This window comes from Triturus cristatus, chromosome 7 (genome assembly GCF_964204655.1).
Source record: "Triturus cristatus chromosome 7, aTriCri1.1, whole genome shotgun sequence".
NCBI lineage: Eukaryota > Metazoa > Chordata > Amphibia > Caudata > Salamandridae > Triturus > Triturus cristatus.
The window spans coordinates 865,812,144-865,837,191 of record NC_140590.1 but is presented as its reverse complement, the minus strand read 5'-3'; the positions used below and the strand labels follow the sequence as shown (position 1 = coordinate 865,837,191).

General features: G+C 45.2%; 1 protein-coding gene across 3 annotated transcripts in view; it reads left to right on the top strand.

Moving 5' to 3' along the window:
• WDR55 (WD repeat domain 55) overlaps positions 1–25,048 on the top strand; it is a 191,441-nt gene that overhangs the window by 28,631 nt on the left and 137,762 nt on the right. The window contains exon 1 of one of the 3 annotated variants that reach the window (XM_085617807.1): positions 9,912–10,168. The exons of 1 other annotated variant lie outside the window; for it this stretch is intronic. In XM_085617807.1, the coding sequence (XP_085473933.1) occupies positions 10,151–10,168 (18 nt within the window). In that variant the 5' untranslated portion in view covers positions 9,912–10,150. Of the gene's footprint in view, positions 1–9,911; positions 10,169–25,048 lie in introns of those variants that run through there. One more of the 3 variants, XM_085617806.1, reaches the window with a different exon arrangement.

Here is a 25,048-nt window from a genome sequence, read left to right as displayed (position 1 = left end):
GTGGTGAGGGCAGTAACAGAGGGTATTGACAGCCTTGAGAGTCAAAAGGTGCTGACAGGAGCGATTAAGTGTGCAGCCATGGTGACCATCATGCTCAGGGGCCAGGGCATCTCGCCGCCAAAAAGTGGTTGAAAGCGGTCAGGAACGGGATGTCAAAAGGGACCCTAAAGCACAAATGGGTAGCGACCGCCATCGCCCCTGATAGCGGATGGATCAGAGCAGGACGTCCTCGCTCAAGCCCCCAATGAGGTCCATGAGGCGTCAAGAATACTCCTTGAATATTACCCAAACTCACCTACTGGACGACGGTGTATCCGAGCCCTGATGCACTCACCTGCGTCAAGGGACGCGTGGGAACGAAGACCTACCCCTACCGCCGGACCTGGGATGGGTACCGAGCGAAGCACCTTTTGACTCTCAAGGCTGTCAATACCCTCTGTTACTGCCCTCACCACATGGGCTGCCGGGCGGACCTTGTCATTTTATATTTCATTTCTAATTTCCTTCTGTCCCCTCCTGGTCTCCCCTTTTACTCCAGGACCCACGTTAGGAGTCCTTTATACCCGCCGGAGACTGTTGCAAGATTACCTTGCTCACACAAGAGGTGAGTTTAAAAATTCAGCTCTGTCTCAGCCCTTAGTCCTGTCTTTTTAGAGTTTTTTATATATTTTTTCTGTCTTTAGAGACCATTTAATACCCCCCCTGAGAGCTTCACCGAATAAGACTCTCGATGATTTCAGCTGATGTTTTTATGTATGTATTGCTTATTCGTACAGTTTTGTCATGTTTTCTGTCTCCAATCTTTTCTTAGGTGACTCCTGAGCACCTCTTCGGTAGGTAGAACACACATACCTTGTTGTAGATAGTTTTTGTTTTCCCTGATCCTGATGAATTGCCGTGACCATTTCCTGGCCTGAAGGGCAAGAAACATGTTGATCCTCCAGAGAGTAGGGCATACACAACTAGCATCATAATCACTAGTAGCTATCCCCACCTCACTTTCCTTTTAATTAGGCTGTTTACCACTTTATTAAACACAATTCTTGTGGACTAACAGTACCTATTTTATTCGTACACCACATCTACACATCCTAGGGCCCCTTACCCCCACAGCACCCTTCGGCAGGAACAAAAGATCCCCGCCAAAGAGCCCCAATCTTGGGAGCCCGTCAGGAATTGCAGCGCCGACCTGACGAGGGGCAGGCTCAAATGATGAAGCATGACACCTAGCTTGCTGGGTGTGTGAGGGCCCTAGTTCCAACTAAAGGGTTTCCCTCGCCTTCTTCATGGCAAACGACATTTTGTGCTGAAATCACTACTTTTTCTTAACTTGTCTGAGGAACTTTGTACCCTTTTTGTCTTACTAGTTGCTGGGTATGTACACTGGACCTCGTTAAACCTACCCATCTATCCCTCCTTTTGTTGACATATCAGCACGGGCTTACACCCGTGGGATATTGAGGATACCAGCAGACCACAACCTTTGGTGTTCCTTGCTGGCCCATACCACTTCGTTGGGTTTTATTTAATTCCCTTCACCTCGACCACTACGCATCATTCGCGAGACCGCACTAACCCATCATGGACTTCCATCAGGGTTTAAGTTTCGGCGATGATGTCGTATCAGACATTTTAGATAGGACTCCATCATTATTAGGGGCAGATGGCAGCGCGGCAACAGGTTCACAGTCGGATGACTGGACAGCATTGACACACTTGAAGAGGGAATGGCTTAAGATCACCCTACATGGGGCACTTATGACAGAGTACCTGCGGGCTAACATCGCACCCACAGGCCTCATTGTCAATAACTTTCCTAGACTGTTTCTAGAGGATGCCACTTTCAAGAAGGAGTGGTCCCTGGTGTCATGGAAATGCACCAGGGACTGGCTGGTCTTGATCATTAATACCGCAAAGAGATTGGCAGACGCCATCCTCGTGAGGATACAAATTGCGGAAGGGGCCCTTAAAACAACTATACAGCTAACAGCCTACAAAACTAGGCTAGCCGAGATCAACGCCGAAATTTCTGATAATAAAGACTACCTGATGAAACAGAAAATATCAAAATTACAAAAAGACATACAAAAATTTGATAAGGAAAGGGTTTACCCATACCTGAAGGCCGATTACACCTCGGATAAAACCAGCTACTCCTCTGACGAGACCTCGGATAGGAGAGATTCCAGCGATAGTAATTCTAGTACTAATAGCTGGGGAAGTAATAACTCGAGGAAAAACCAACGGAATAATCGACCCTACAATGGCCCTCCCTTCCAAGGCCCCCCCATGTTCCAAGGTCCTCCCCCGCCATTACCATACTGGCAGTTTCCTCAATACCAACATTGCCCCCCCCCGTTTTTCAACGGTAACAGCCAGCCTTTTTTAGGAAGAGGTTGGGGCAGAGGAAGAGGGCGCAACAGAAGAGGCGCACAGAAATCGGTCCACTGGCAAGAACCACCGACCAGCGGCATGGACACCAGGAGCAGAACAAAGGACAAGAGGAATTAGTAGTGAACCTCTCACATAGGGTCCTCAATGCTTCTGAAAAGTCACTACTACAGAAAGGCCTCGGTTTTGTCCCCACCCCTAGGGTAGACAGATTCAGGGATCACTGCGAAATCCACAGTCTTTTCCGGAAGATACGCCTCAAAGCCTTCTTTCAGGACCAACCTAACAATGAGGTCATAGACTCTGGATTAAGAAACCCCTCCACATTCACTCCACAGAACAACATGGTTCCTGTGGAGATTCTAACATTTGAGAAAGCGGTGTTGAAAGAGCTAAATTCACCCCATAGGGAGCCTCCTTACCACAATTTGACTGGGCATGAAACCACACTCCCAAAAAAACCTCTCCGAGGACTCCACGATTACTATTAAACAGGCGGACAAGGGCGGTGCGATCGTAATCCAGTCTACAACAGATTACGAGATTGAATGCAGACGCCAACTCTCTAATGAGAGATACTACACTCCCATTGCGTCTGACCCAACTCCCCGCCTCGAGACCATCATCTGCACTATGGTCTATGAAGCAGAAGCCAATGGCTGGATCACCCACAAAGAGGCTGATTTTTTGATTACCCGAGAACCTAAGATTCCCTTTTTCTACACCCTCCCGAAAATACATAAGGGCATGACCCCGGTCCCAGGACGACCGATTGTATCTGGCATTGGCTCGCTCCTCGAACCACTGTCAAAATTTTGCGACCACTTTTTGCAACCTCTAGTACGTGACATACCCTCATTCATTAAGGACACCACTGATGTCCTTAAAATCATTGATGACCTTGCAGACACTAGCACCATTAACTATCTCTTGACCTTGGATGTGGAGGCCCTCTACACTAACATCCCCCAGAGGGCCTCCCTGGCTGTTATAGAGTCAACTCTGCGGGCATTAGACTGGTCTTCACCCACACCAGTTACTTTCATCATTGATTGTGCTACCTTGGCTCTCACTGAAAACTTTTTCGAGTTCAACAAACAACTATACCACCAGAGCCAAGGCACATCTATGGGTAGTACCTTCGCTCCCAGTGTAGCATGCCTCTATATGGCTGACTTTGAAAAAACTGTGATCTCTTGCACGTCTAACCCTTTCCATGATAACATCTTTCTTTGGAAACGGTTTATAGACGATATACTCGTCTTTTGGAGTGGCACACATACTGAGTGTATGAACTTCATACAGTGGATCAATGAGCAGAATGAGTTTCTGAAGTTCTCCCATACGGTATCAGAACATTCGGTACCATTCCTGGACTTGAACATCACTCTTTCTGAAGGCACCCTCACCACCACACTGTACAAAAAACCCACCGACCGCAATAGTCTTTTACGTTATGATAGCCACCACCCCAAAGCTTTGAGGGACAACCTGCCCGTGGGGCAATTCCTACGCATCAGACGTAACTGCACTCAGCTAACAGATTACAACTCAGAAGCTAAGTTATTAGCATCAAACTTACGGGCTAGGGGCTATCCATCTAGGTGCGTTGGTAACTCTATGAAAAGAGCCAGAAACAACCCACGGGAGACACTACTGGTAACACACATTAAACCCGACACCGATGTCCTTACCTGTGTCACATCTTTTACGTCTGACTCAAGTAGGATCAGGAAGATCATTTTGAAAAACTGGGGCATTTTAGACAAAGGGAATCTCAACATACCAAAACCTAGATTTGCCTACAGACGCACACAAAACATTAAAGATCTACTTGTTCACACTAGACCTAGATTACACACCACTGGTCCACAAAGGACGCTATGGGAACTACCCCCGGTTAAGGGCCACTTCCCATGCGGTTCATGTGTAGTGTGTAAATTGACTAACACCTACAAGGACATAACTTTTACTAACAACTTCCACTGGACACTGAATAGACACACAAATTGCAATACTAAGAACTGCATATACATGATCAGGTGCCCGTGTGAGTTAGTATACATAGGCATGACAACCCGCATGGTAAAGACCAGGATTATGGAACATAAGAGTAATATTCGATGCCAGAAAGTGACCACTAAACTCTACACCCACTTTAAAACGATGAAACATCAGACAGATTCCATTAACTGGTTGGTCTTGGAAGCACACCCTGAGATGTCCCAAAATTCATTGTTTAAGCTTGAGCAAAGATGGGTACTGAGAATATCTTCACACGTAACTGGCCTAAACGACGACATCCCTTGGTCCACACTCATTAGATAAATATGTTCCTTGGTAGGACCTGTGACCCTTCTGGAATTCTTTATTTGTCCTGGTTATGCCCACGACCACCTTGGCTAAACCTGTTATACGTTGGATGCACATCACTAAACAACAGCAGTGATTTTCCCTGCAAATACACCTCTTGAATAGATTAGGAACCTTCTAGTTCCTTGTTCCACTGCTCCAATAATGGATACACTATCCTGGTATCTTATTATTATTTTTTCTTGATATGCCTTTTTCCCTCCCCTGTGTGTCTCTATGTGTCGGTCCCCTTAACGTCTGGCGGCCGCCCTGTTTTTAGACCCCCCTTGCATGGGCCACATCCCCACTATACATGTGTGGGACTTTGATTCCCCATCACGACCCTCGTGAACCCTCCCTTTAGACCCCGCTGCATAGGCTAGGTCCCCAATTACGATGTGTGTGACCTTCTTAACCCATCATGGCCTTCGTGAATCTCACCATCCTTATTTATACCTACCTTTTTCTCATACTCCTTGTGTTACCTGCAGCATGGCACTCGGCTACCTACGCGTTGCCTGTTTTTAATAACATTTTTGCCATAGCAACCGACCACGTGAGAGTATCTGTCCTCGTGGGACTATGTTTACCCATCACGGCCCCCGTGAATCTCACCAATTTTGTTTATACCATTTTTAATTCCCCACACTCCTTGTGGCACCTGGCTACCCACGCGTTGCCTGCCTATAATAATTTTATGGCCATAGCAACCGACCACGCGAGTGTATCTATCCTCCCAATATCACTTCCTGATCCCTAAATTTTCCCCGGATCACCTGCACCAACATGGCCGCACCTTTTCGTTAACCAATGGGATTGTTACAATCATTATGACAACCTATCCCTGGCAAACATCTCGACCAATGGATTTTCTCTTCCGGGCGCGCACCGGAAATGGATGGTTGACCGCTCCACCAGTTCCAACATGGCCGACCCGTAATTTTCCCCTCGACCAATGGGCTTTTTACTTCCCTAGTCATGTGACACATCCCGACATCCTCATCTAGCAAACACCGACTTCGCTCGGTACCCATCCCAGGTCCGGCGGTAGGGGTAGGTCTTCGTTCCCACGCGTCCCTTGACGCAGGTGAGTGCATCAGGGCTCGGATACACCGTCGTCCAGTAGGTGAGTTTGGGTAATATTCAAGGAGGATTCTTGACGCCTCCTGGACCTCATTGGGGGCTTGAGCGAGGACGTCCTGCTCTGATCCATCCGCTATCAGGGGCGATGGCGGTCGCTACCCATTTGTGCTTTAGGGTCCCTTTTGACATCCCGTTCCTGACCGCTTTCAACCACTTTTTGGCGGCGAGATGCCCTGGCCCCTGAGCATGATGGTCACCATGGCTGCACACTTAATCGCTCCTGTCAGCACCTTTTGACTCTCAAGGCTGTCAATACCCTCTGTTACTGCCCTCACCACATGGGCTGCCGGGCGGACCTTGTCATTTTATATTTCATTTCTAATTTCCTTCTGTCCCCTCCTGGTCTCCCCTTTTACTCCAGGACCCACGTTAGGAGTCCTTTATACCCGCCGGAGACTGTTGCAAGATTACCTTGCTCACACAAGAGGTGAGTTTAAAAATTCAGCTCTGTCTCAGCCCTTAGTCCTGTCTTTTTAGAGTTTTTTATATATTTTTTCTGTCTTTAGAGACCATTTAATACCCCCCCTGAGAGCTTCACCGAATAAGACTCTCGATGATTTCAGCTGATGTTTTTATGTATGTATTGCTTATTCGTACAGTTTTGTCATGTTTTCTGTCTCCAATCTTTTCTTAGGTGACTCCTGAGCACCTCTTCGGTACGTAGAACACACATACCTTGTTGTAGATAGTTTTTGTTTTCCCTGATCCTGATGAATTGCCGTGACCATTTACTGGCCTGAAGGGCAAGAAACATGTTGATCCTCCAGAGAGTAGGGCATACACAACTAGCATCATAATCACTAGTAGCTATCCCCACCTCACTTTCCTTTTAATTAGGCTGTTTACCACTTTATTAAACACAATTCTTGTGGACTAACAGTACCTATTTTATTCGTACACCACATCTACACATCCTAGGGCCCCTTACCCCCACAGCACCCTTCGGCAGGAACAAAAGATCCCCGCCAAAGAGCCCCAATCTTGGGAGCCCGTCAGGAATTGCAGCGCCGACCTGACGAGGGGCAGGCTCAAATGATGAAGCATGACACCTAGCTTGCTGGGTGTGTGAGGGCCCTAGTTCCAACTAAAGGGTTTCCCTCGCCTTCTTCATGGCAAACGACATTTTGTGCTGAAATCACTACTTTTTCTTAACTTGTCTGAGGAACTTTGTACCCTTTTTGTCTTACCAATAAATCAGTCTGTCAAAGATTCAGGCTAACAGCTGTCCTGCAGTGTCACCGTCCTCTCCGTCAGCATATCATCACGAAATCGAAGGAGCGACTCCCAACCTCTCTATTCTATGGGTTTTTATAATAATTTCAATAACAAAATGTAACAAAAATGAGTTTTAAACTGTTCTGATTGGCTGGTCAGGGGTCGTCCTATAAAGTTCTCATAAAATTTAGTCCATGGTGTCAGCATACTTGCTGGTTCCGGTTTTTTAAGAAAGTCTTTTGTCTGTAGTGTTGGCACTATTCCCAGTGCCACCTTGATAGATAAGTACAGCTTGCCTCGGGTCAAGGCGAGGCCATTGTTGCTCATCTTAGCGCAGGTGCACTTCACCCAAGCCTTGTTCAGCGTTGGCAGTCGGGTTAGGCACCAAAGGCAGCCATCGTTCGATAGGCCAGAATGGTCAACTTAAGCAAAGAAACACAAAAACATAATTAATACATAAAAATGACTATGCAAATGTTATTCCCTCGCTAATACCCATATGTGCGTGTATTTATCTAGCCAAAAGCAACACTCAATGCAGTTTATACTTACTAAATAAAACACGAATCACAATTACATCACAAAAGCAACATATATCATGCAATATTCTAATTGTTTATCATTAGTATGCGTACGAAATTTAGTTCACATAATTAATTAAGCCATGCAGATCCCACGTGTAATTCATATATTAGTAAGGTTGGTAAATATTTTCCACATCACTCCAATCCGTTAGTTCGATTATAATTTATTAATTAATCTAATTAATAAAATATCATGCAAAATGGGGTGGGTATACACATTTTTGCATAACCCACTCCAGCAGGTCCACAGAGCCAATGCGGCTACGGGGCCCGCCAATTGCCGCCCTGGCTCAGGCTTGCTTGCTGGCCGCCGAAATAAGTAAGTGTGCCTGATGTTGGTAACTTGCTATGGCTGCTAAAAATATGTCACACATGGCAATCTGAAACCTTGGCAGCTATGGATTACAAAATGAGACAAGGTGATTGTAGTATGAGGTATGTGCGTACATGCTCTCGTGCTTAGTGCGCGAGGGTTCGTATTCATTTAACTGAGGTTCTACAGTCTGGCTGCGAACGATGCGTGCCAGGATTCCTTCAACGTTAGTCAGTTGCTGGAGATCCTGGTACGCAGCGGGAGCGCCGGGCTGTGGGTGTCAGGTTTTTGAAATCCCCAAATGACCCTGATGTGCACATTTAATAATATCTTCCCTCAAACTCACCGGGGGAACAAAGGATTCATGTCTCATAACCATCCCATTGACCAAGGAAAGTTCAGAAGCCACCATAGAAAAGGCTTTTAACTCATTTGACAGCTTTCTACTCTCTGGCCAACCCTTTACAATATATTGCATGACCAATTTGAGTGTAATATCCTTACTATAAGCTTCCAACCAAGTTTGTTCAGTAATGGCAGGACATTCTTTGATTGCGTCAAGTGCAGCAACAACACACTCTGTGTCCTCAACAACATCTAAATCAGGAGCATCATAAGATGCCATGCGTGACAGACAATCAGCCCTGAAATTTCCCCCACCAGAAATGTGTTTTATGGTAAAATGAAATTCTTGCAATTTTGACAAAAGCCGAATCAACCTGGCAGACGTCCTACCAAACCCATCACCATCAAGTAAATGTGTAAGAGGTTTATGATCGGTGAATATTTCAAATTCACGTCCCCAAATGTAGTTCCTGAACTTCTCTATTGCCCAAACGCAAGCAAGTGCTTCGCGTTCAATTGTGCTATAATGGGTCTCTGCAGGTTTGAGCATTCTGGATGAAAAGGCTATAGTATGTTCCTTTCCTGCTACCCACTGACCAAGAACTGCCCCCAAACCTGTCAGACTGGCATCCACCATAATGAAACATTTAGCATCATCTTGAAAAGCATGAAGAGCAGGAGCTTCAACAATCATTTTTTTTGTTTGATCAAAAGAAAATGAGACCTCCTTGGACCAAAGAAACTTTGAACCTTTACGCAACAGGGCACGTAATGGCTCCACGGTCTGGGCATATCCTTTAACAAAACGGGCATAGTACTCTGCCAAACCTAAGAAAGAGCGAAGCGCATCTTTATCTTTGGGAGGAATAGCCTGACTGATGGCCTCGACAAGTACAATAAATACTTCAAAAGAAGAATTTCGTATCCTCTCTTACTTCAGTGATGCTAAGGATGGACTTCTAAGCCTTTTGACCAATGAACAGCCACAGTTTACTGTGGACAATGACACAAGCCAATGAAAAATATGGGCGGAGAGTGGGTGGAGCTTCAAGTCCCTAACTCAATACAACATGCCTTTCAGAGACGCTTATGCAATGCACAGGCTCGACCTAAAAACAGGTGGCTGACAGACAGTTAGCCCTTTGTAGGGTATTAAGGGAGGGGTAAGGTGTTCCGTTTCAAAGATTTTGCTTCTAAATATGTTTTCAGGGATGCGTACAATCACATGTAAGGAGGGGACGACAAAGAAAAATGATATAATAACCAGTACATCAGTCTTCGCGATTGCACTGCTTTGAGTGCGATGGTAAAATAATGCATGTTGTGGACCTAGGAAATGTATTCACCGTTTTTTTTTTCACCGAACATTCCCAGACAGCACAAACGGCATACAAAATACTACATTGCAGCTAATTATCCCAAACGTTAACTGCGTCCTTTTCTCCAACCACAAACCCAGTTATTGCGTAGCAATATGGCGCCCAGCGCTTGCGTATTTGTTGGCCAAGTTAGCATTCGAGATCTTTATTAGAATACGTGGTTTCGTATTAGAACGTCAATGACTCTGTGCAGTTATTGGCTGGCTGGAAGGACCTGCAGACATTTCAGGGATGAAAATGACAGCTGGAATATTTACTTCTAACTATTAAAAAAGAGATCGGCGGTCCAGTGTCTCAACTCTTAGTAGTTGAATTATATTTTGAGCTGTAGTAAATCGTATGTCACGGCAATGTGACTCGCTCGTGGTTGTATAGGAAAATTCGCTTTAAGTACCTTCCAGGACCTAGGTTGTCTTTTTCTTTTAAATATGGCGGCGTCCGGTCAGGTAAGCGTGACTTGCTTGGTGGTAAAGCAGTTTTGCTTTATCCCCGATAGTATAAATAACGTTTAGAGACTATCGCAGCCTCACGCACCGCCCATTATTATTTTTTGTAAAATTGTGGGTGAGGGAGATGGTGACAAGACGTGTATGACTTGCTTTTCGAGTTTTTAGGTGTCCTTCTTAGATCGGGCTTGAGTCCCAGTGCTGGAATTGGCAGAACGTTACTCCATAAACACCATAAATTGGGGGTCAAGGTGTGGCAGGGGAAAAGGAGTAGCGTCATTAGAGGCGAGCTTGGAGATCAGAGTCTGAAACTTAACATATACATTTATTTATTTTTAAAAACTGCTGCAAAAGTAAATGGCAACAATGGCATATATGACCATATAGCTGTTCTAAATTACTTTAATTGGTCACAAAGAGGCTGTATTTTAAAATATCTCACAGGGCGTTACACATGTTGCAGAGATCATTGTGTGCGCAGTAGTTTAAAGGGTATTAGAATAGTGGTAAGATAACTCTAGTGGTTAACAGTTCTGTCATAGTTATGCGTTTTGTCCAGTCACAGTTTTGACTCAAAGTACCATAGAGGGTTAACATTCCTGCTGCAAAACACATCATGTAACATGCAGATCACAGGTTTATATTTTATTTAGATAAGTGGGCTACTATTTTTGACACTGAAATCAATTTGTTTGTTCCAGTTCATAAGTTGCAAGCCTTCTGATGCAGCATAGTAATCTATTTACAACATTAAGGTTCTGCATGCAAACTGTAAGTCATGGGTTTAGATCGTTATAGCATTTTTTCTCATTCTGTTATTCTTCTAAGATTGGAAAGAAGCCTTCATTTAGAAAGGAAGAAGTCTCGTTGGTACATACAACTACAATCAGTGTGTTATGTTTTGTATTCTGACTATGTGTTTCTCCCAACCATTCGCTTTTAACATATATCTATAAATGTAGATGATATGTGATTCCTACACCTTATAACCCTCATTGTCTTATGTAACATTTTCTTACATTGATTTACACACTTGTATGATTTATTGTGTGTGTGTGATGTAAAGTGCTCTGATACCCTACACTGGGATGAGTGGCGATACAAAATAAATAAAAATAAGCATTTGCAATGCAATAGGTCTCGCATTTACGCGAGTTTAAGCTATTGCCGTTGTAAATGGCTTCATTTTATGTATGTTTTAAAAACCAAAACTTAAAAAAGGCATTGTCGTTTACAATGCCAATAGTTCAAACTCGCGTAAATGCGAGACCTATTGCATTGCACATGCTTGTTCCCATTAGCCGCTATGTATGTTGCACAAACCGGAAAACACCCCTCTCTCTACATGTTCTATATTTTTATGTTTCCATATTGTGAACGTATTTTTACACTTCTCAGACGTGCTATTTGTTTGTTCTGTTGAGTGTTTTGGTTACCCGAAGAAATGCTCAATATTCGACTGATTTGTGGTTTTCATTGGAAGGAGGTATTTCATACTAATCTAATACCACGATTAAAACACTCGTGGCCATTTTCCAGCACATAAAACATGCACTTATTACCACGGAAGGCTGTATCAGGTGTTCACACACATGTACCGTTCTTATCCATTACTGTTCGGAAATAGCTATATAAACACGCTGTGAACGTATTTCTTTAAAGATGCAGCAAAAAGCAAGATTTAGGAAACCAGAGTATAAATCTGGCATTTTTCTATCTTATATCAATTTTATAGCCGCCAGTATGAGGCAGAGACATCTTCAAGGTTCTTGGGTGCGAACCTGCAATTTACCCCCAAGTAGGCGCTATATTATGGCACCCATAGCCGCCCCTGCACGAGTTCAGTCAAGAAAAGGCGCCTCTACTAGCACAAAGGGCTTGCGGTGACGGTAAAGGGTGCCGGTACACAACAGACAGCTCTTTATTATGGGACCAAATGTTCTGGTGTCATGGCGCTATATCACGAGGCCGAAGGCCACCCCGAGCTGCTATTGTTGGACCATAAGACCCTTTCCCAGTGTCTATTGCTTATTTCACGTCTACTGTGGGTTCTGCACTTCCTACTGTGGTTTTTATGTTTTTTAAACCACGTACCTTTGTGGGACAGAAATATCCAGCCATTCAGTATGTAATTGGTTCGTAGCAAGCAGCTGCGTATTTTGGCCCAATGACGTCATGTCGTGTTTCAGCTGACGTGATCATTACCCACTACAAGTTGGTTAAACTATCACCAGACACTGGAAAGAGCATTATTGAATCATCACAATACATGCATTGTGTGCATTTTTTTTTATAATCGGCCATTTTATTTGCTTTTGAATAGCTCTTTCACATCATTTGTATGGTCTCAAAGCACTTTATGACTCTAGATGTTTTTATGATGCTGGGTCTTTCACTGCCCAGAGTGCTTTAAAAAAAAAAAATACATTTATGCGTGTTTTCTTTTTCGAAACAGTGAAGTTTGTGCAGAAATTAGTAACATAAAATACTGCGATACTATTATAGCTTCTTGGCTTCCAAAAGGAGGAGCGTTATAATGGAAAGTAATTGACAAGCCGGAAATGGATCCTCAAAGTATTTTTGCTGTTTGTTCTATGGTAACAACAGTCAGTCGTCTCGCATTCGGGCGTGCACAGGAGGCGGCTTTAAACCAGCAGATTTCCCTGCTGCTAGGACAGCTGGGGAGATTAATGCACGTGTTGCCCAGACCTGCATAAAAGCAGTAGGCTGCAGATTTCATTCCTGCTAGAAAGCTCAGTGGGCTGCTGTGTTTGCGGCAGACATGGTGTCTAAGATTCGAGTCTCAGTAATATAGCACAGGGGGTTAAGTGAGAAGTACAGAGATCTTTTGCCAACTTGCTGCTTTCTGATCAGTATTTAACAACAATAGTGTTAACACTGAATATTTAAACACTGCAAGACTCTTTGGTATATGGTGGCGCTTTATAACTGGGCAGTTCAAAATAATATTATTTTACTATTCTAAATAGAAAATAATTAGAAAGGTGCTGCATTTATTCATATAAAATATGATTTGAACGAAAGCATCTTGCATTTATTTTATATAAATAACACAGGTCATTATTCAAGGCAATACAGGGCTTAGGTCATAAAGCTAAATGCACAGCTCTAAAACTTCCCAGGAATTTTATTTTCCAGTTCTTTTTTTGGTTGCATCATTTTAGTCATGAAAACCTGCATTTCAGTTTAAATAATTCTTTTACTGTGCCCAGGAAGAGCAATCGCAGCATCTCATACTTTTCCAGTAATATATTGTCAAGACCCAGTGAAAAAAAGATAATTCTAGTAAATATTATAGCCTTCAAGCAAGCGTTTTCCTATTTTTCGCATCCAGTTGGACTGTAATGTTTGTTTGTGCTGAGTGCACTTTGCCACATGGAGAAAACCAGTGTGTATTTTTCTCTGTGCAGTTTTTTATATAGCGCAAACTCGGCCCGAAGGTATTGGAGCGCTTTACACCCGTTACATTACCGAAAGACGCATTCATTTTTTGTAGGCACGGGGAGATTAGGTGATTTGCCCAGAATCACAGGATGCTGAGTCAACGCCGAGATTATTCAGTCCTAACTCTTCAGGCTATCAAGTTTTAAATGGCATGGCACCGCAGGAAGCGGCCGCTTCTGTATTCCTGAGTTATTTTGCTGACCCACGGGTTCTCCAGTGATCCCCCTCATCCTCCTCGACAAACTGAACAGGCAGATTTAGGCAGCCATCCTATGGGCCTCAGTGGGACGTGCAGGCGATACAATCCATTTATTGGTTCATATATCTACTAATAGTTTCTTCAGAAAGGGTTTTGATGCATTTTCTTTTTTATTCTGCATATTGTAGTGCTTGTATTTGTCAGTTAAATAACCCGTGCCCTCGTCAGGTCTCAAAGAGAAATTTTTACTAGAAGAATAAAAACGTTTGAACCAAGAACTTCTAGAAAAAATGCACTGTTAAAATAATAGCCACAAAGAAAAAAATGCACTGTTAAAATAATAGCCACGAACAGGAAAAATACAAAGATACATTTGTAAACTTTTCTATATGCACATGAACTGCTGGGGCATACACACGAGCACACTAAATTAAAATTACTTGGTAAAAATAGTTTTGTTTCAGAAACAAAACAGAATAAATACACAGTGCTCGTCCTGACAGAGAGTAATGAAGGTTGTAAGAAACACACCCATAATTTGAATTTTCTCGCATTGAAGAGCACACATGTCTCGCTCCTCCGGGATAAGAAATAAACATACGCACTTGAAACGCCTAAAGGTCTAAAATAACGAACGAGGCGCTCTGCTCTGTCACTGCAAACCCTGAATGATAAGGCGGGGTGGTGATTATTGGCACCCCGTGAACTGCCAAATAACCTACACATTTTTAGCATTAGTAAATTCAGTGGGGGGGGGAGAGGGGGTTCTGTGTGTACCACTGCAGCAAAAAGTCATCACCAACGCTTCCTCGTCCAGAGACAGGAACGTGTGATTTGTGGTCACACAAGCCAAAGGTGTCAGTGCATTGAAGAATGCCGCAGTGCAAGCTACCCACAAGCACACACTGACTAAATCACTTACAGAACAGGAGAGAAAGGAGGCTGGGGTGACAGGAAGGAGATATGCAAGAGGGAATAAAATGGCCAACCTTTCAACCAACCAACCTACGCGGCTCTCCGCTTGTGAAGACCAGGCAGGGCACAAATCCTAAACAAGCACCGATCTCTTGTCTTTATGGGGCCATGTGTTTCTAATTAGAAACACATGGCCCCATAAAGATAAGAAAGTGCTTTGCGACAGCAGCAAAGCAGGCGACTCAGTCGGATCAGAGGCGAAAGGGCGTCCACAAAAACCCCTAATTTCCAATGGCAGGCCACCGTTTAGCATAAACGGTGACGTCTGCCAATGGAAATGAGGAGCGGGGCTTACAGCTCTTTTCTGAAACTCCTGTTCACAATAAATCTCGCCGAGGCGAGCAGCGCTTTAAGCTGCAACGCCACGCAAGACCTAAAAACTGTAGATGACCCATAAATCAATATTTGTGTATTTACTCAGACAGATAAATCTTACATTCATACAGTGCAAGCACATCTCTTACATAGGGAGTTGAATAAAGTTGAAAACCTGCCTCCAAATCATAGTTTCTCTTAAGTACTTGTGGAATAACAAGATGTGCGCCTTTTGTTTCCTTCCATTGCATTAGCGTCTAGGTTTTAGGCTCTAAATGGCTCTCAGCCGGAATGATATTTGAACAAAAGGAGAGTTGATGACCCTTTAAATCAGGCCTACTTTATGTCCCAACTGGATGTTAAAATAAGAAAGCCCCACTCTATTTGCAGGTTTCTATTCTAAATGGAATGCAGACAATGTGGGGATGCTCTAAATTATGTCCCAGTGTCGGAAAATGACACGAGGACACATTCATCATGTTTGCCTGGGAAATAGCTGTCAGAACCGGGATCCAGAGGTTTACCCCTGCTTCCCAGTGCTGAGCTTGACATCATAGGTGTCTGCATTCTTACCAGCCTTCTCTGATCAAAAAGAGGCACGATTTATCATGTTTCAAAATGGCAATTAGCGTAAATGACATCACAGGAAATAGTATTACATGGCTCTTCATCAGACATTGGCATTACAGGAAATTATACCTCATGACATTTGATCCAGGTCAGATGACAATATATGGTTGTGCGTGACACAATGGGAAACTACAAGAGGGCCTCAGAGAACTCTGGGCGGCCTTTACATCATCACAAACCAAATGGCCAAGTGTGAATCAGTGTCATTCGAGTGCCCACATTGAATGTACTGGCCCAACAGCACTCTCGCTGTGCAGTTCTATGCAAGGGCTATCAGTGCAGTGACCCTCATATGCATGGTATTACACACACACTCACTTTTTACTCTCACACACAGTCACACACAAAACTATTAGTCAAACAATCAAGTTCCTGGTACATAAGTGGGAATGTCAACTGGAGGAATATAGTTGCGTAATTTAAATTCCATCTTTTTAATTTGATAAAATGGTAGAATCTTAGAAATTACCCCGTTTCTCCCTTCAGGTTTCTTAACTGTCAAAAACGTAGGTATAACTAGAGGCAATTCAGTTTGCAGTTCACATTACAAGAAAATATGTATTCATGTTGAGGAGAGAAATGCAAAGGGTCATAGTTCAACTGATTGTGAGGTTTCTTGGCCTCACAATGATGACAGTTTATCCCAAATTGTTAAGATAATGAGCACGTCCTTGTGGAGGGCTACTGCAGAAATGTAATTGAAAGATTAGGGTGAAAGCATGGTGAGTTCAGAAAATAAACCTATTAATTTGATTTGGTCCACACTCTTATTCCGACATATCCTCATACCTTCAAAATAACTCTTCTTCGTGCAGTAGGGTAACACTTAATGCCTAGCTACCCAGCAAAACATGTTGATAAGGTGTCCTGGAATACTCAAATCCCATGGTGTTACTGCTTAACCAAAAGCATACCACTCTCCATTCCCCAAATAATTCCCAGGTTTAATTAATTTTGGTCTGCTGTCAGTGACTAGGGTGATTAGCTTTAATGACTATGGTATTTTCTCTTGCACTCACCATGTTGGGGGTGCTTCAGTCTCATGTTTTTGGCCACCCAGCAGTAATACCGAGTAGGCTTTGAAATTACTGCTCTGAAGGCTGTAGGGTAAGCACAGCCTAGTACAGACACATTGGGCTCCTTTCTCCCCTGTGATACCATTACAGTAGCTATGTCAAACCCAGAACCCAAACCTTGAACAGTCACAAGAGTGATGTATGAACGCCACACCACACGAGGCTTGGCCACTGCAGAAGAGTGGCATCAGTCTTGGTCGTTTTCACTGTTCTTCAGTGGTCAGAAAGGCTCAGTTAGCAGCCTGTCTTTTGATGTTACAGCTCATTCCACTCCAAAGTGGAGCAGGTTCACATGTACAAACAGGTGCAGAGTCTCTGGTTTTCACTGTCAATTCAGTAGGAGCAGATCAAAGTCTAGAACTGGCTTCGAGGACCACTGACATCACACAGATCGGTGATGTGACTCTCAACCTTTCCCAGTATTTTTGAGAGCGATAGCTAGATGTCAATGGTAAAGTACTCCAGCAGGGCAACAAGCTTCCTTTCCCCAGAGTAGTTGCTTCAAAGCAGTAGATGTTTCACAGAAAGCTCGAAATTTCCTAAACAGTTCCTCAAATTATACTTGAAAAGTGAGTTTCCATTTTGTAAATTCTAATACAACCATGCTGACCATAGACACAATGCCTTTCTCATTCTCTGAAGAGCACCAGGGTATTGTATACAGTAAAGGGTTTGAAGCTCACCCATTACTTACCACTTGCTATTCTTGATTGTCATTCTTTTTAGCTGCTTTCTAATTAGTCACGATGTGCCTCACATCACTTCCTTTTATTTCACCGTAGCATGGACCAAGTAATTCATTGATTAGTGTCCTTTATTGTCCTTCCGCTGCTTGCGCTGGGATCACTGTATATTTTTTTGTCCATCAATTCCACTTCCATGCTACACTTTTCGGTTGCTTTTAACTTTCGTCCTACAGTTGTGTTTTGTGTTGCCTTAAATTGTTTTGGAATTTGGTGCTTCCTTTTACAGCACCAAACAAATGGCACAAACTATTAAAGCAGCTGGTGAGTTTGTTTTACAGTTCGGCGCGTCCTTCTATAGCACCAAACAAATGGCACCAAACAAATGGCACGAAATATTAAAGCAGTCCGTGTGACTACATGTGTTTGTAGGCTGCACCTGTTCTCTGCGCATACAAAGTATGTATCTGTTTAAAGTGTGCACTAGTCTGAAACCGGAGTCCCATAGCCTTTCCAGACAAGCAGTCTAGTCACATGCTTCAGGACAGGCTGCCACTAAGCAACATAAACATTTTGGACACATCTGTGCCTTTTCAAACACTTGGGGGTCCATTAGGATGTAGGACAGATCGCCACCGATCCGCCCTACATCCTTCCCCGCCCGCCACCCATTTCCCCCCGCCATATTAGTATGGCGGGGGACCGCGGCGGACGGGAAGATCGTCCACCGCTTTTCCGCCCAGTTGGATTTAGTATGGTGGCGGTGTCTGCTAGACACCGCCATCCATATCAGGATGCAGGCGGGAGGCAGCCTTTCCGTGGTGGCGTTGCGGCCACGGAAAGGCATTGGGGATCTTGAAGTTGGGGGGCCCCCAGGATGTTGGGGGGTGGAGGGCACGTGGGGGGGTACCATAGCCCCCCTGCATGTGCATGCACAACATTGCAGGCACCGCGCGGTGCCTGCCACATTGTGCATGCATATACACGACATGCATTTTTGGCATTGCGTTGGGTGATGCTGAAAGCACCGCCTGCCGCAATTTTAAAAATGCAGGATGCGTCTGCCAGTGTGGCGGGCGCATCCTAATCACCCCCACGGGACTGCCACACTTATGGCGGGCGGTCCCTTTTTACGTCAGGATGGCGGGCGGACAAAGTTCGCCCGCCATCCTAATGATGCCCTAAGTATGTGGCTTTTTAAAGTACCTCCATTTTGGGCAGTGCTGCAGTTAATCAATTTCGCCTAAAAATCTGTGTTTTCAGTCTCATATGTATTCCACCTCTTCTTTGCGCATACAATGTATGTGTCTGTTTAAAGTGCATCAGTTTTGTGCAGCGCAGCAACTAATCCATTTCTTCTTAAAACCTTCTCCTTTAAGTCCTCATTCTCTTATGTATTTGGCACCCTATATTCATATCCACTTAGGTGGAAGAGATGTAGCCTAATGGCCACAGCTATACTCCACTCCACTCACTGCCCCACTCCACTCCAAAACTAACTACAGCACTCCGCTCCAACCTACCCCAGTGTACCCCACTCCAATCTACCCCAGTCCACTCCAGTTTACGTCACTGTACCCCAATCCACCCACTCAAATCTTTCCCACTCCAATCTACCCCAATCCACTCCACTATACTCCACTTCATTCTACCCCAGTCAAATCCACTCCATTATACCAGTATTCCACTCCACTCTACTCTACTCCAGTCTACACCAATATGCCCCACTCTACTTCTCTCCAATATATCCCAGTTTTCCCCACTCCACTCCAATCTACCCAACTCCACTCCAGTCTACCTGAGCCTTCCCCACTCCAATCTACCCCCACTCCACCCAATCTACTCCACCCCACTCCAATCTACCCCAGTATACACCATTCCATTCTACCCCGCTCCACCCCACTCTACTCCAATCTACCCCACTCCGATTTACCTCACTCCCATCTACCACACTCCACCCAACTCTAATCTATCCCACTCCACTCCGGTCTACCACAGTCTACCCCACTCCACTGTACTCCACTCCACTGCAATCTACCCCAACCCACGCCACTCTAATGTATTTATATATTTAAGCATTCGGGCACATTTGACATGTTCAAGAACTGTTGGCATTGTCTGGCTGAATAGCCAACGCAGACATGTCTAGAGTGTCAAGTGGTGCTTCTGAGTAATGCGCTTCTTTGTTGTGCATGAAGTGTGCTATTATACAAGCTACATTATGAGGAGCTTAGTTTTAATATGTTTGATGATATTTATGAAAAGCATATTTTGACAAGTGCATTTGTGAAGATATAGTATGTTTTGTTTGGTGTTTCTTACATAGTGCTATTTACACTGCCCCTTCTAGCGGTTGACTGTCTCAGATTAGAAGAGTGACACCTGCTTTTTTTTATTTTTTATTGATATAATCTTGAAATTTCGTATATTTAGAATTTTTTTTTATTTTTATTGAGAGTTCAGACAAATTACAAATCCATAGAGTTGTTAAAGAGTACATATTATAAACAGATCAAAGAAACATTAGATTACATTGTCAATAGATGAAATGTACAGAAAAATGTGAAATTGCCCCTCAGGGATAAATACCATGTAAGTGCAGGTGCTGAGTTTTTAAAGTTAAACATTTTTCATCCAACTTTTTAGACTTTTTCAAAACTATAAGGTTCTCAAGTAAAGTGCATAGTGCTCACAACTCCCTGTTGCAGAGAATAGAAATCAATTAAAGTGCAAGTGCTAAATACTTCGTTGTAACTGTAACCTACCAGATTTAACCGTTCCGCCTCCCCCCGCAGAATACATATCATTTAAAGTGCAGGTGCTGATGAAAGTTTAGGTATAGATCTAACCTAACAGTTTTAAATGTATTTTCCCTAACACTTGATTATAGCCACAATAGACTTCAACGTTTCTCAAACTTTTTTGTTGAGCCTGATCGTAGTGCATATTTTTTTTCCAATTCTTTGATTTTATTTGTTTTGCTCTCCATGCCTGAAAGGAGGGAACTATATCCGATCGCCAGCATTGTAAAATTAAAGATCTTGCCACCAATGCTGCGATGTATAGGCTTTCATCTTTTAAAGTACTATCGGGGGAACAGCCCAAGACTACAATTGATGTATCGATGGATATTAAAGGGTCTAGAGTTGATCTGAGATAGAGTTCAATTCCCTCCCACAGGCCATTGATTTTTGGACAAACAATATGCAACCATGAGCCCCCTCCTTCTTCGCGCAGCGAAAACACCTATCCTCTATTTGGGGATATAACTTATGAAGGAAGGAAGGAGTCCTATAGATCAGCCATTTTGAATAGAATTCCATGCGCTTAAAATTTGCGCCTCTAAGTGTTGATGCATTGAAAATATTAATTCTGTTCCATGTTGATATTGAGAACTGCATCCCTTCCCTTTTCCACCATCTTTCACGTATTTTATCATATGGCAAAATAACTTTATCTTCCTCAAAGATTTTCACCCAGGCACTGATCCTCCGTTGGGTCGGTGAATCAAAGGCTTCACTAATATTCGTTCTAACGGTAGTATTTTTTATATCAAAATTTTCCAGCAATGGCAGTCAACAGAGGGTCCTGGGGCAATCGCGGATCGAAGGGCCCTATCAGGGGTCCACAACGCACTGCAATCCGAGGGGCTGGCATACAAAGTGGTGACGGAAACAACAGACGCCGGGGATCGGGTGCGGCCGACCCCTCGGAGGAACTAGGTTGGACACGGGGGGCTACGGTTGTCTCCGGTGAGGACCACGGCAGGGCCGGATTGAGCTACAGACAGGATCCAACGATCGAGGCACTAGAGTAGGCTTAAAGGACAATTAGGCAACAAAGCCCTTGTGACACATATCTGGGAGCCGTTGCGCCCCCCCCCTTTCCGACGGCAATACAATTGCGGGCCTGAATTGCGGACCTACGGAGCCTCGGAGGTGGAGACTCACGCAAACCTCAGCATCATCCAGGTGGTGGGTGCCGCTGGCCTGACGGGTCAATCTGGATGCCCCAGGAGTTGGGGCAGTTTGACGGAGAGGTGAGTCGAGAGGTGCAACCTGCGGTCCCGGTGCCAGCATTATCTCTCTGGTGCTGCCCCTTCCTTTATCAGGGAGACACTTGACGGGCGCATCTCCATGGCAGCGGGGGGCAAAGGATCGAGGGCGAATGCCCAGAAGCAGCTGGCCAAATTTGTGTGGTCCAAGACGGAGGAGGCAGACGGTCCACCGAAAGGTGAAAAAGATGGAGGGGCAATCGCCTCCACGCAGGGACCGGAGCCCACCTTGAACGACGTTATGGCGTCTATCAGCAGAGTGCGCGCTTCAGTGGACTCAGTCACAGTGTAGGTCTCCCTAATTCGGGCAGATCTCCGAAAGATGGACGAAAAAGTCAAAGAGCTCAAGGTGGTCACGGGCGCCCTACAGTCGGACACGTCGGAACTCCAAAAACAGATGCTTGACATGCAGAAGAAGCAGGAACAGATGGCACAACAGCTTGATGAGTACGAAGGTCGGGCTCGCCGAAACAACATCCGCATCTTAGGTGTTCCCGAAAACTCGGAGAGGGCCGGTGGCGGACCTTTATGTGGAAGATCTTATCACGAAACACCTGCGGCCTAAGACTCTGTCCAACTATTTTTCCATCGAGAGGGCCCACAGAGTGCCGGGGGGCAGACCAAAACCGGGAGCACCCCCACGGCCCATCATCGCCCGAGTGTTCAACTTTCGAGACAGAGACAGTATCCTGCAGACCGCGAGAGCGAACCCCCGCTGAAGATAGATAACTTCGAGGTAGCCTTTTTCCCGGATTTCACGGCCAAGGTCCAGGCCCAGCGTCGCAGCTTTCAGGCGGTAAAGAGGGAACTGAGAGACCGGGAGGTGAAGCATGCAATGCTTTTCCCTGCCAGGCTGAGGGTGGAGTCGGATGGCAAATCGTGGTTCTTTGACTTGCCCGAGGCTGCCTGGGACTGGTTGGAAGGCTGGAGTACGGTAGGGGGCCAAGGCGGGGGATGGCCTGGTGGGTCTCACCAACACAGAAATGTCCGTGTAGAAGGTGCAAAGAAGGGCCCGGCGGAGAGCGGACAGTCAAAAGAGTAGGAGGGATGACCCATGGTATCACGGATGGGGGGGCCGATGCCAGACTTGAAAGTATAACTGGGGGGGGGGGAGTCCAGGACAGAAGTTGCTAAACCCAGATAAGTGAGACTTACAAATGGTGATCTAATCTGTGATAATAAACTTAATGGGCTTCAAGTATTGGGAGATGCTCAGAACCATGCAAATCGAACTGTGGATGGCAAAAGTACTAGTCAATTGTGATATGAACAGGCAGGGGAAGAGCTGACCACCTCGTGCACAACTAGCATTTCAGGGAGGGAGAGAGGCACTCTGCCATGTTTGGGGGTGGGTAGTTTTGAATCCACGGGCAGGGGGGCAGGGAGGGGGGAGGGGTGGGGGGGGAGAGAGATGTTTGAAATTAAATCGTTGTACGAGCAAAAACATGGGGAGGGGGGAGGACACTGACAGGGCGGGGCCTAGGGTTGGTTGTTTAGATATTGGTTTTATTGGTAAGCATTGCTATACTGTAATTTGGAAGTGTAAAATATCCACGATGTACATGCTGCAACATATGCTTGGTGGGCGGCTTGAGGCTGTCTCACAGGGGGTGGAAATCCGGGTGTTGGGAAATTGTATGTTGCAAAGGTAAGGGGAGGGGTAGGGACCGAACGCTCACCGTAATGACCTGGAATGTAAATGGGATTGGCGATAAGATTAAGAGAGGGATTGTGCAGCAGTATCTAAAAAGACACTCGCCGGATGTAGTCCTGCTGCAAGAAACGCCCTTGGTAGGCCTCAAGCCCAAGGCCCTCACTAGGTGGGGGTATAAACTTCTGGTGCATTCGGACTACACCCCAGGCTCAAGGGGAACAGCCATTTTGGTGAAAAAGAGCACCCCCCTAATTGTTCATAAGACCTGGGCGGATGCAAATGGCCGGTTCGCAGGGGCAGAGGCCCAATGGTTTGGTAGACACATTAACATCCTCTCAGTGTACCTACCGCCTGCACTGGAAAAGGCAGCGCTAGAAGACCTGTTGGGTAGGCTGGTGGGACTAAGAGAAGGCACACTGATTATGGGGGGAGACTACAACATTACATTAGACGACACGATCGATCGCCAACCACCGAAATCCAAAGAGAAAGCAAATACCCTAATGGCTGACTTCGCGACCGCAATGGGGCTGACGGATGTGGGTCGTGCGCTTCAGCCACTTGGCAAATTATTTACATACTTCTCGAATGTCCACAGCAGCCTCTCACGTTTAGATTATTTTCTCACTCATCAGTCCTCAATAGGTGACTTTGCCCAATATAAAGTCCTACCGAGAGGTATATCGGACCACTCGCCCGTATGGCTGGAATATACGCACTGGGAACGCCAACCGCGCGCTACCATAGTTCTTAACCCATGGCTTCTGCACGTACCGGATATCAGGGATGAACTCCGTAAACAAACCGAGAACTATTTCACTGAAAACGTGGGTTCGGTAGACTCTGCACAAACGCTATGGGAAGCATATAAGGTAGTTCTTAAGGGGCAAGCGTTGTCCCTGAAGACTGGATATGTCGCCAAAAAACGAGAACTAGTGGTCCAGAAGGAGTCGGACCTCCTGGCACTGGAGATAGAGCATTTACAAAATCCCTCCCCAGACGCGAGCCACAGACTTCTACTGAAACAGGAGGAATATAGGATGAAAAATAGGGAGCATATGGTGGCTAAGCTCCGTGCCACCCAGCACAGAATCTACGAACTTGGTGAGAGGGCGGGCAAGACGCTGGCTTGGTTAGAAAGACGGGAACAGGGAGCTAGATGGGTGCACAAGCTGACGACACCCGCGAGAAATAGCGGAGCAATTCGCTGATCATTTTGAAAGAGTATATACCTCCTCTACGAGTTATACAGCCGAGGACTCTCATCTGCTCCTCCGGGACAGTGATGTGCCGAGTCTCTCGGAGGGAGATAGAGAGACCTTGGAGGCAGATCTCTCGAACGAGGAAATACGGAAAGCCCTGGGGCAGATCAAATCTGGAAAGGCCATGGGCCCAAACGGCATTCCAGTAGAGTTTCTGAAAACACCGGCTTCCCTAACTGTGCCGCACCTAAAAGCCATGTATGAAGAGAGCCTGGAAGTAGGTGGATTGCCAGCAGACCAGCGACTAGCCACCATAGTAGTCATACATAAGCAAGGTAAACCGGCCGACAAAAGTGGCTCGTACAGGCCAATCTCGCTGATCAATATAGAGACAAAGATACTAGCCAAAGTCTTAGCTAATAGACTGGTGACAGTTATCACATCACTGGTCCACCCGGATCAATCGGGCTTTATGCCCGGCAGAAACACTGCCATCAATATTCGACGCCTACAAAATGTGATGGCTCGTAGGGAGTATATTGAGGAGGATGTGGCAGTGCTATCTCTAGATGCCTCAATGGCATTTGACTCTATCGAGTGGCCGTATATGTTTGCGGTACTCGAAAA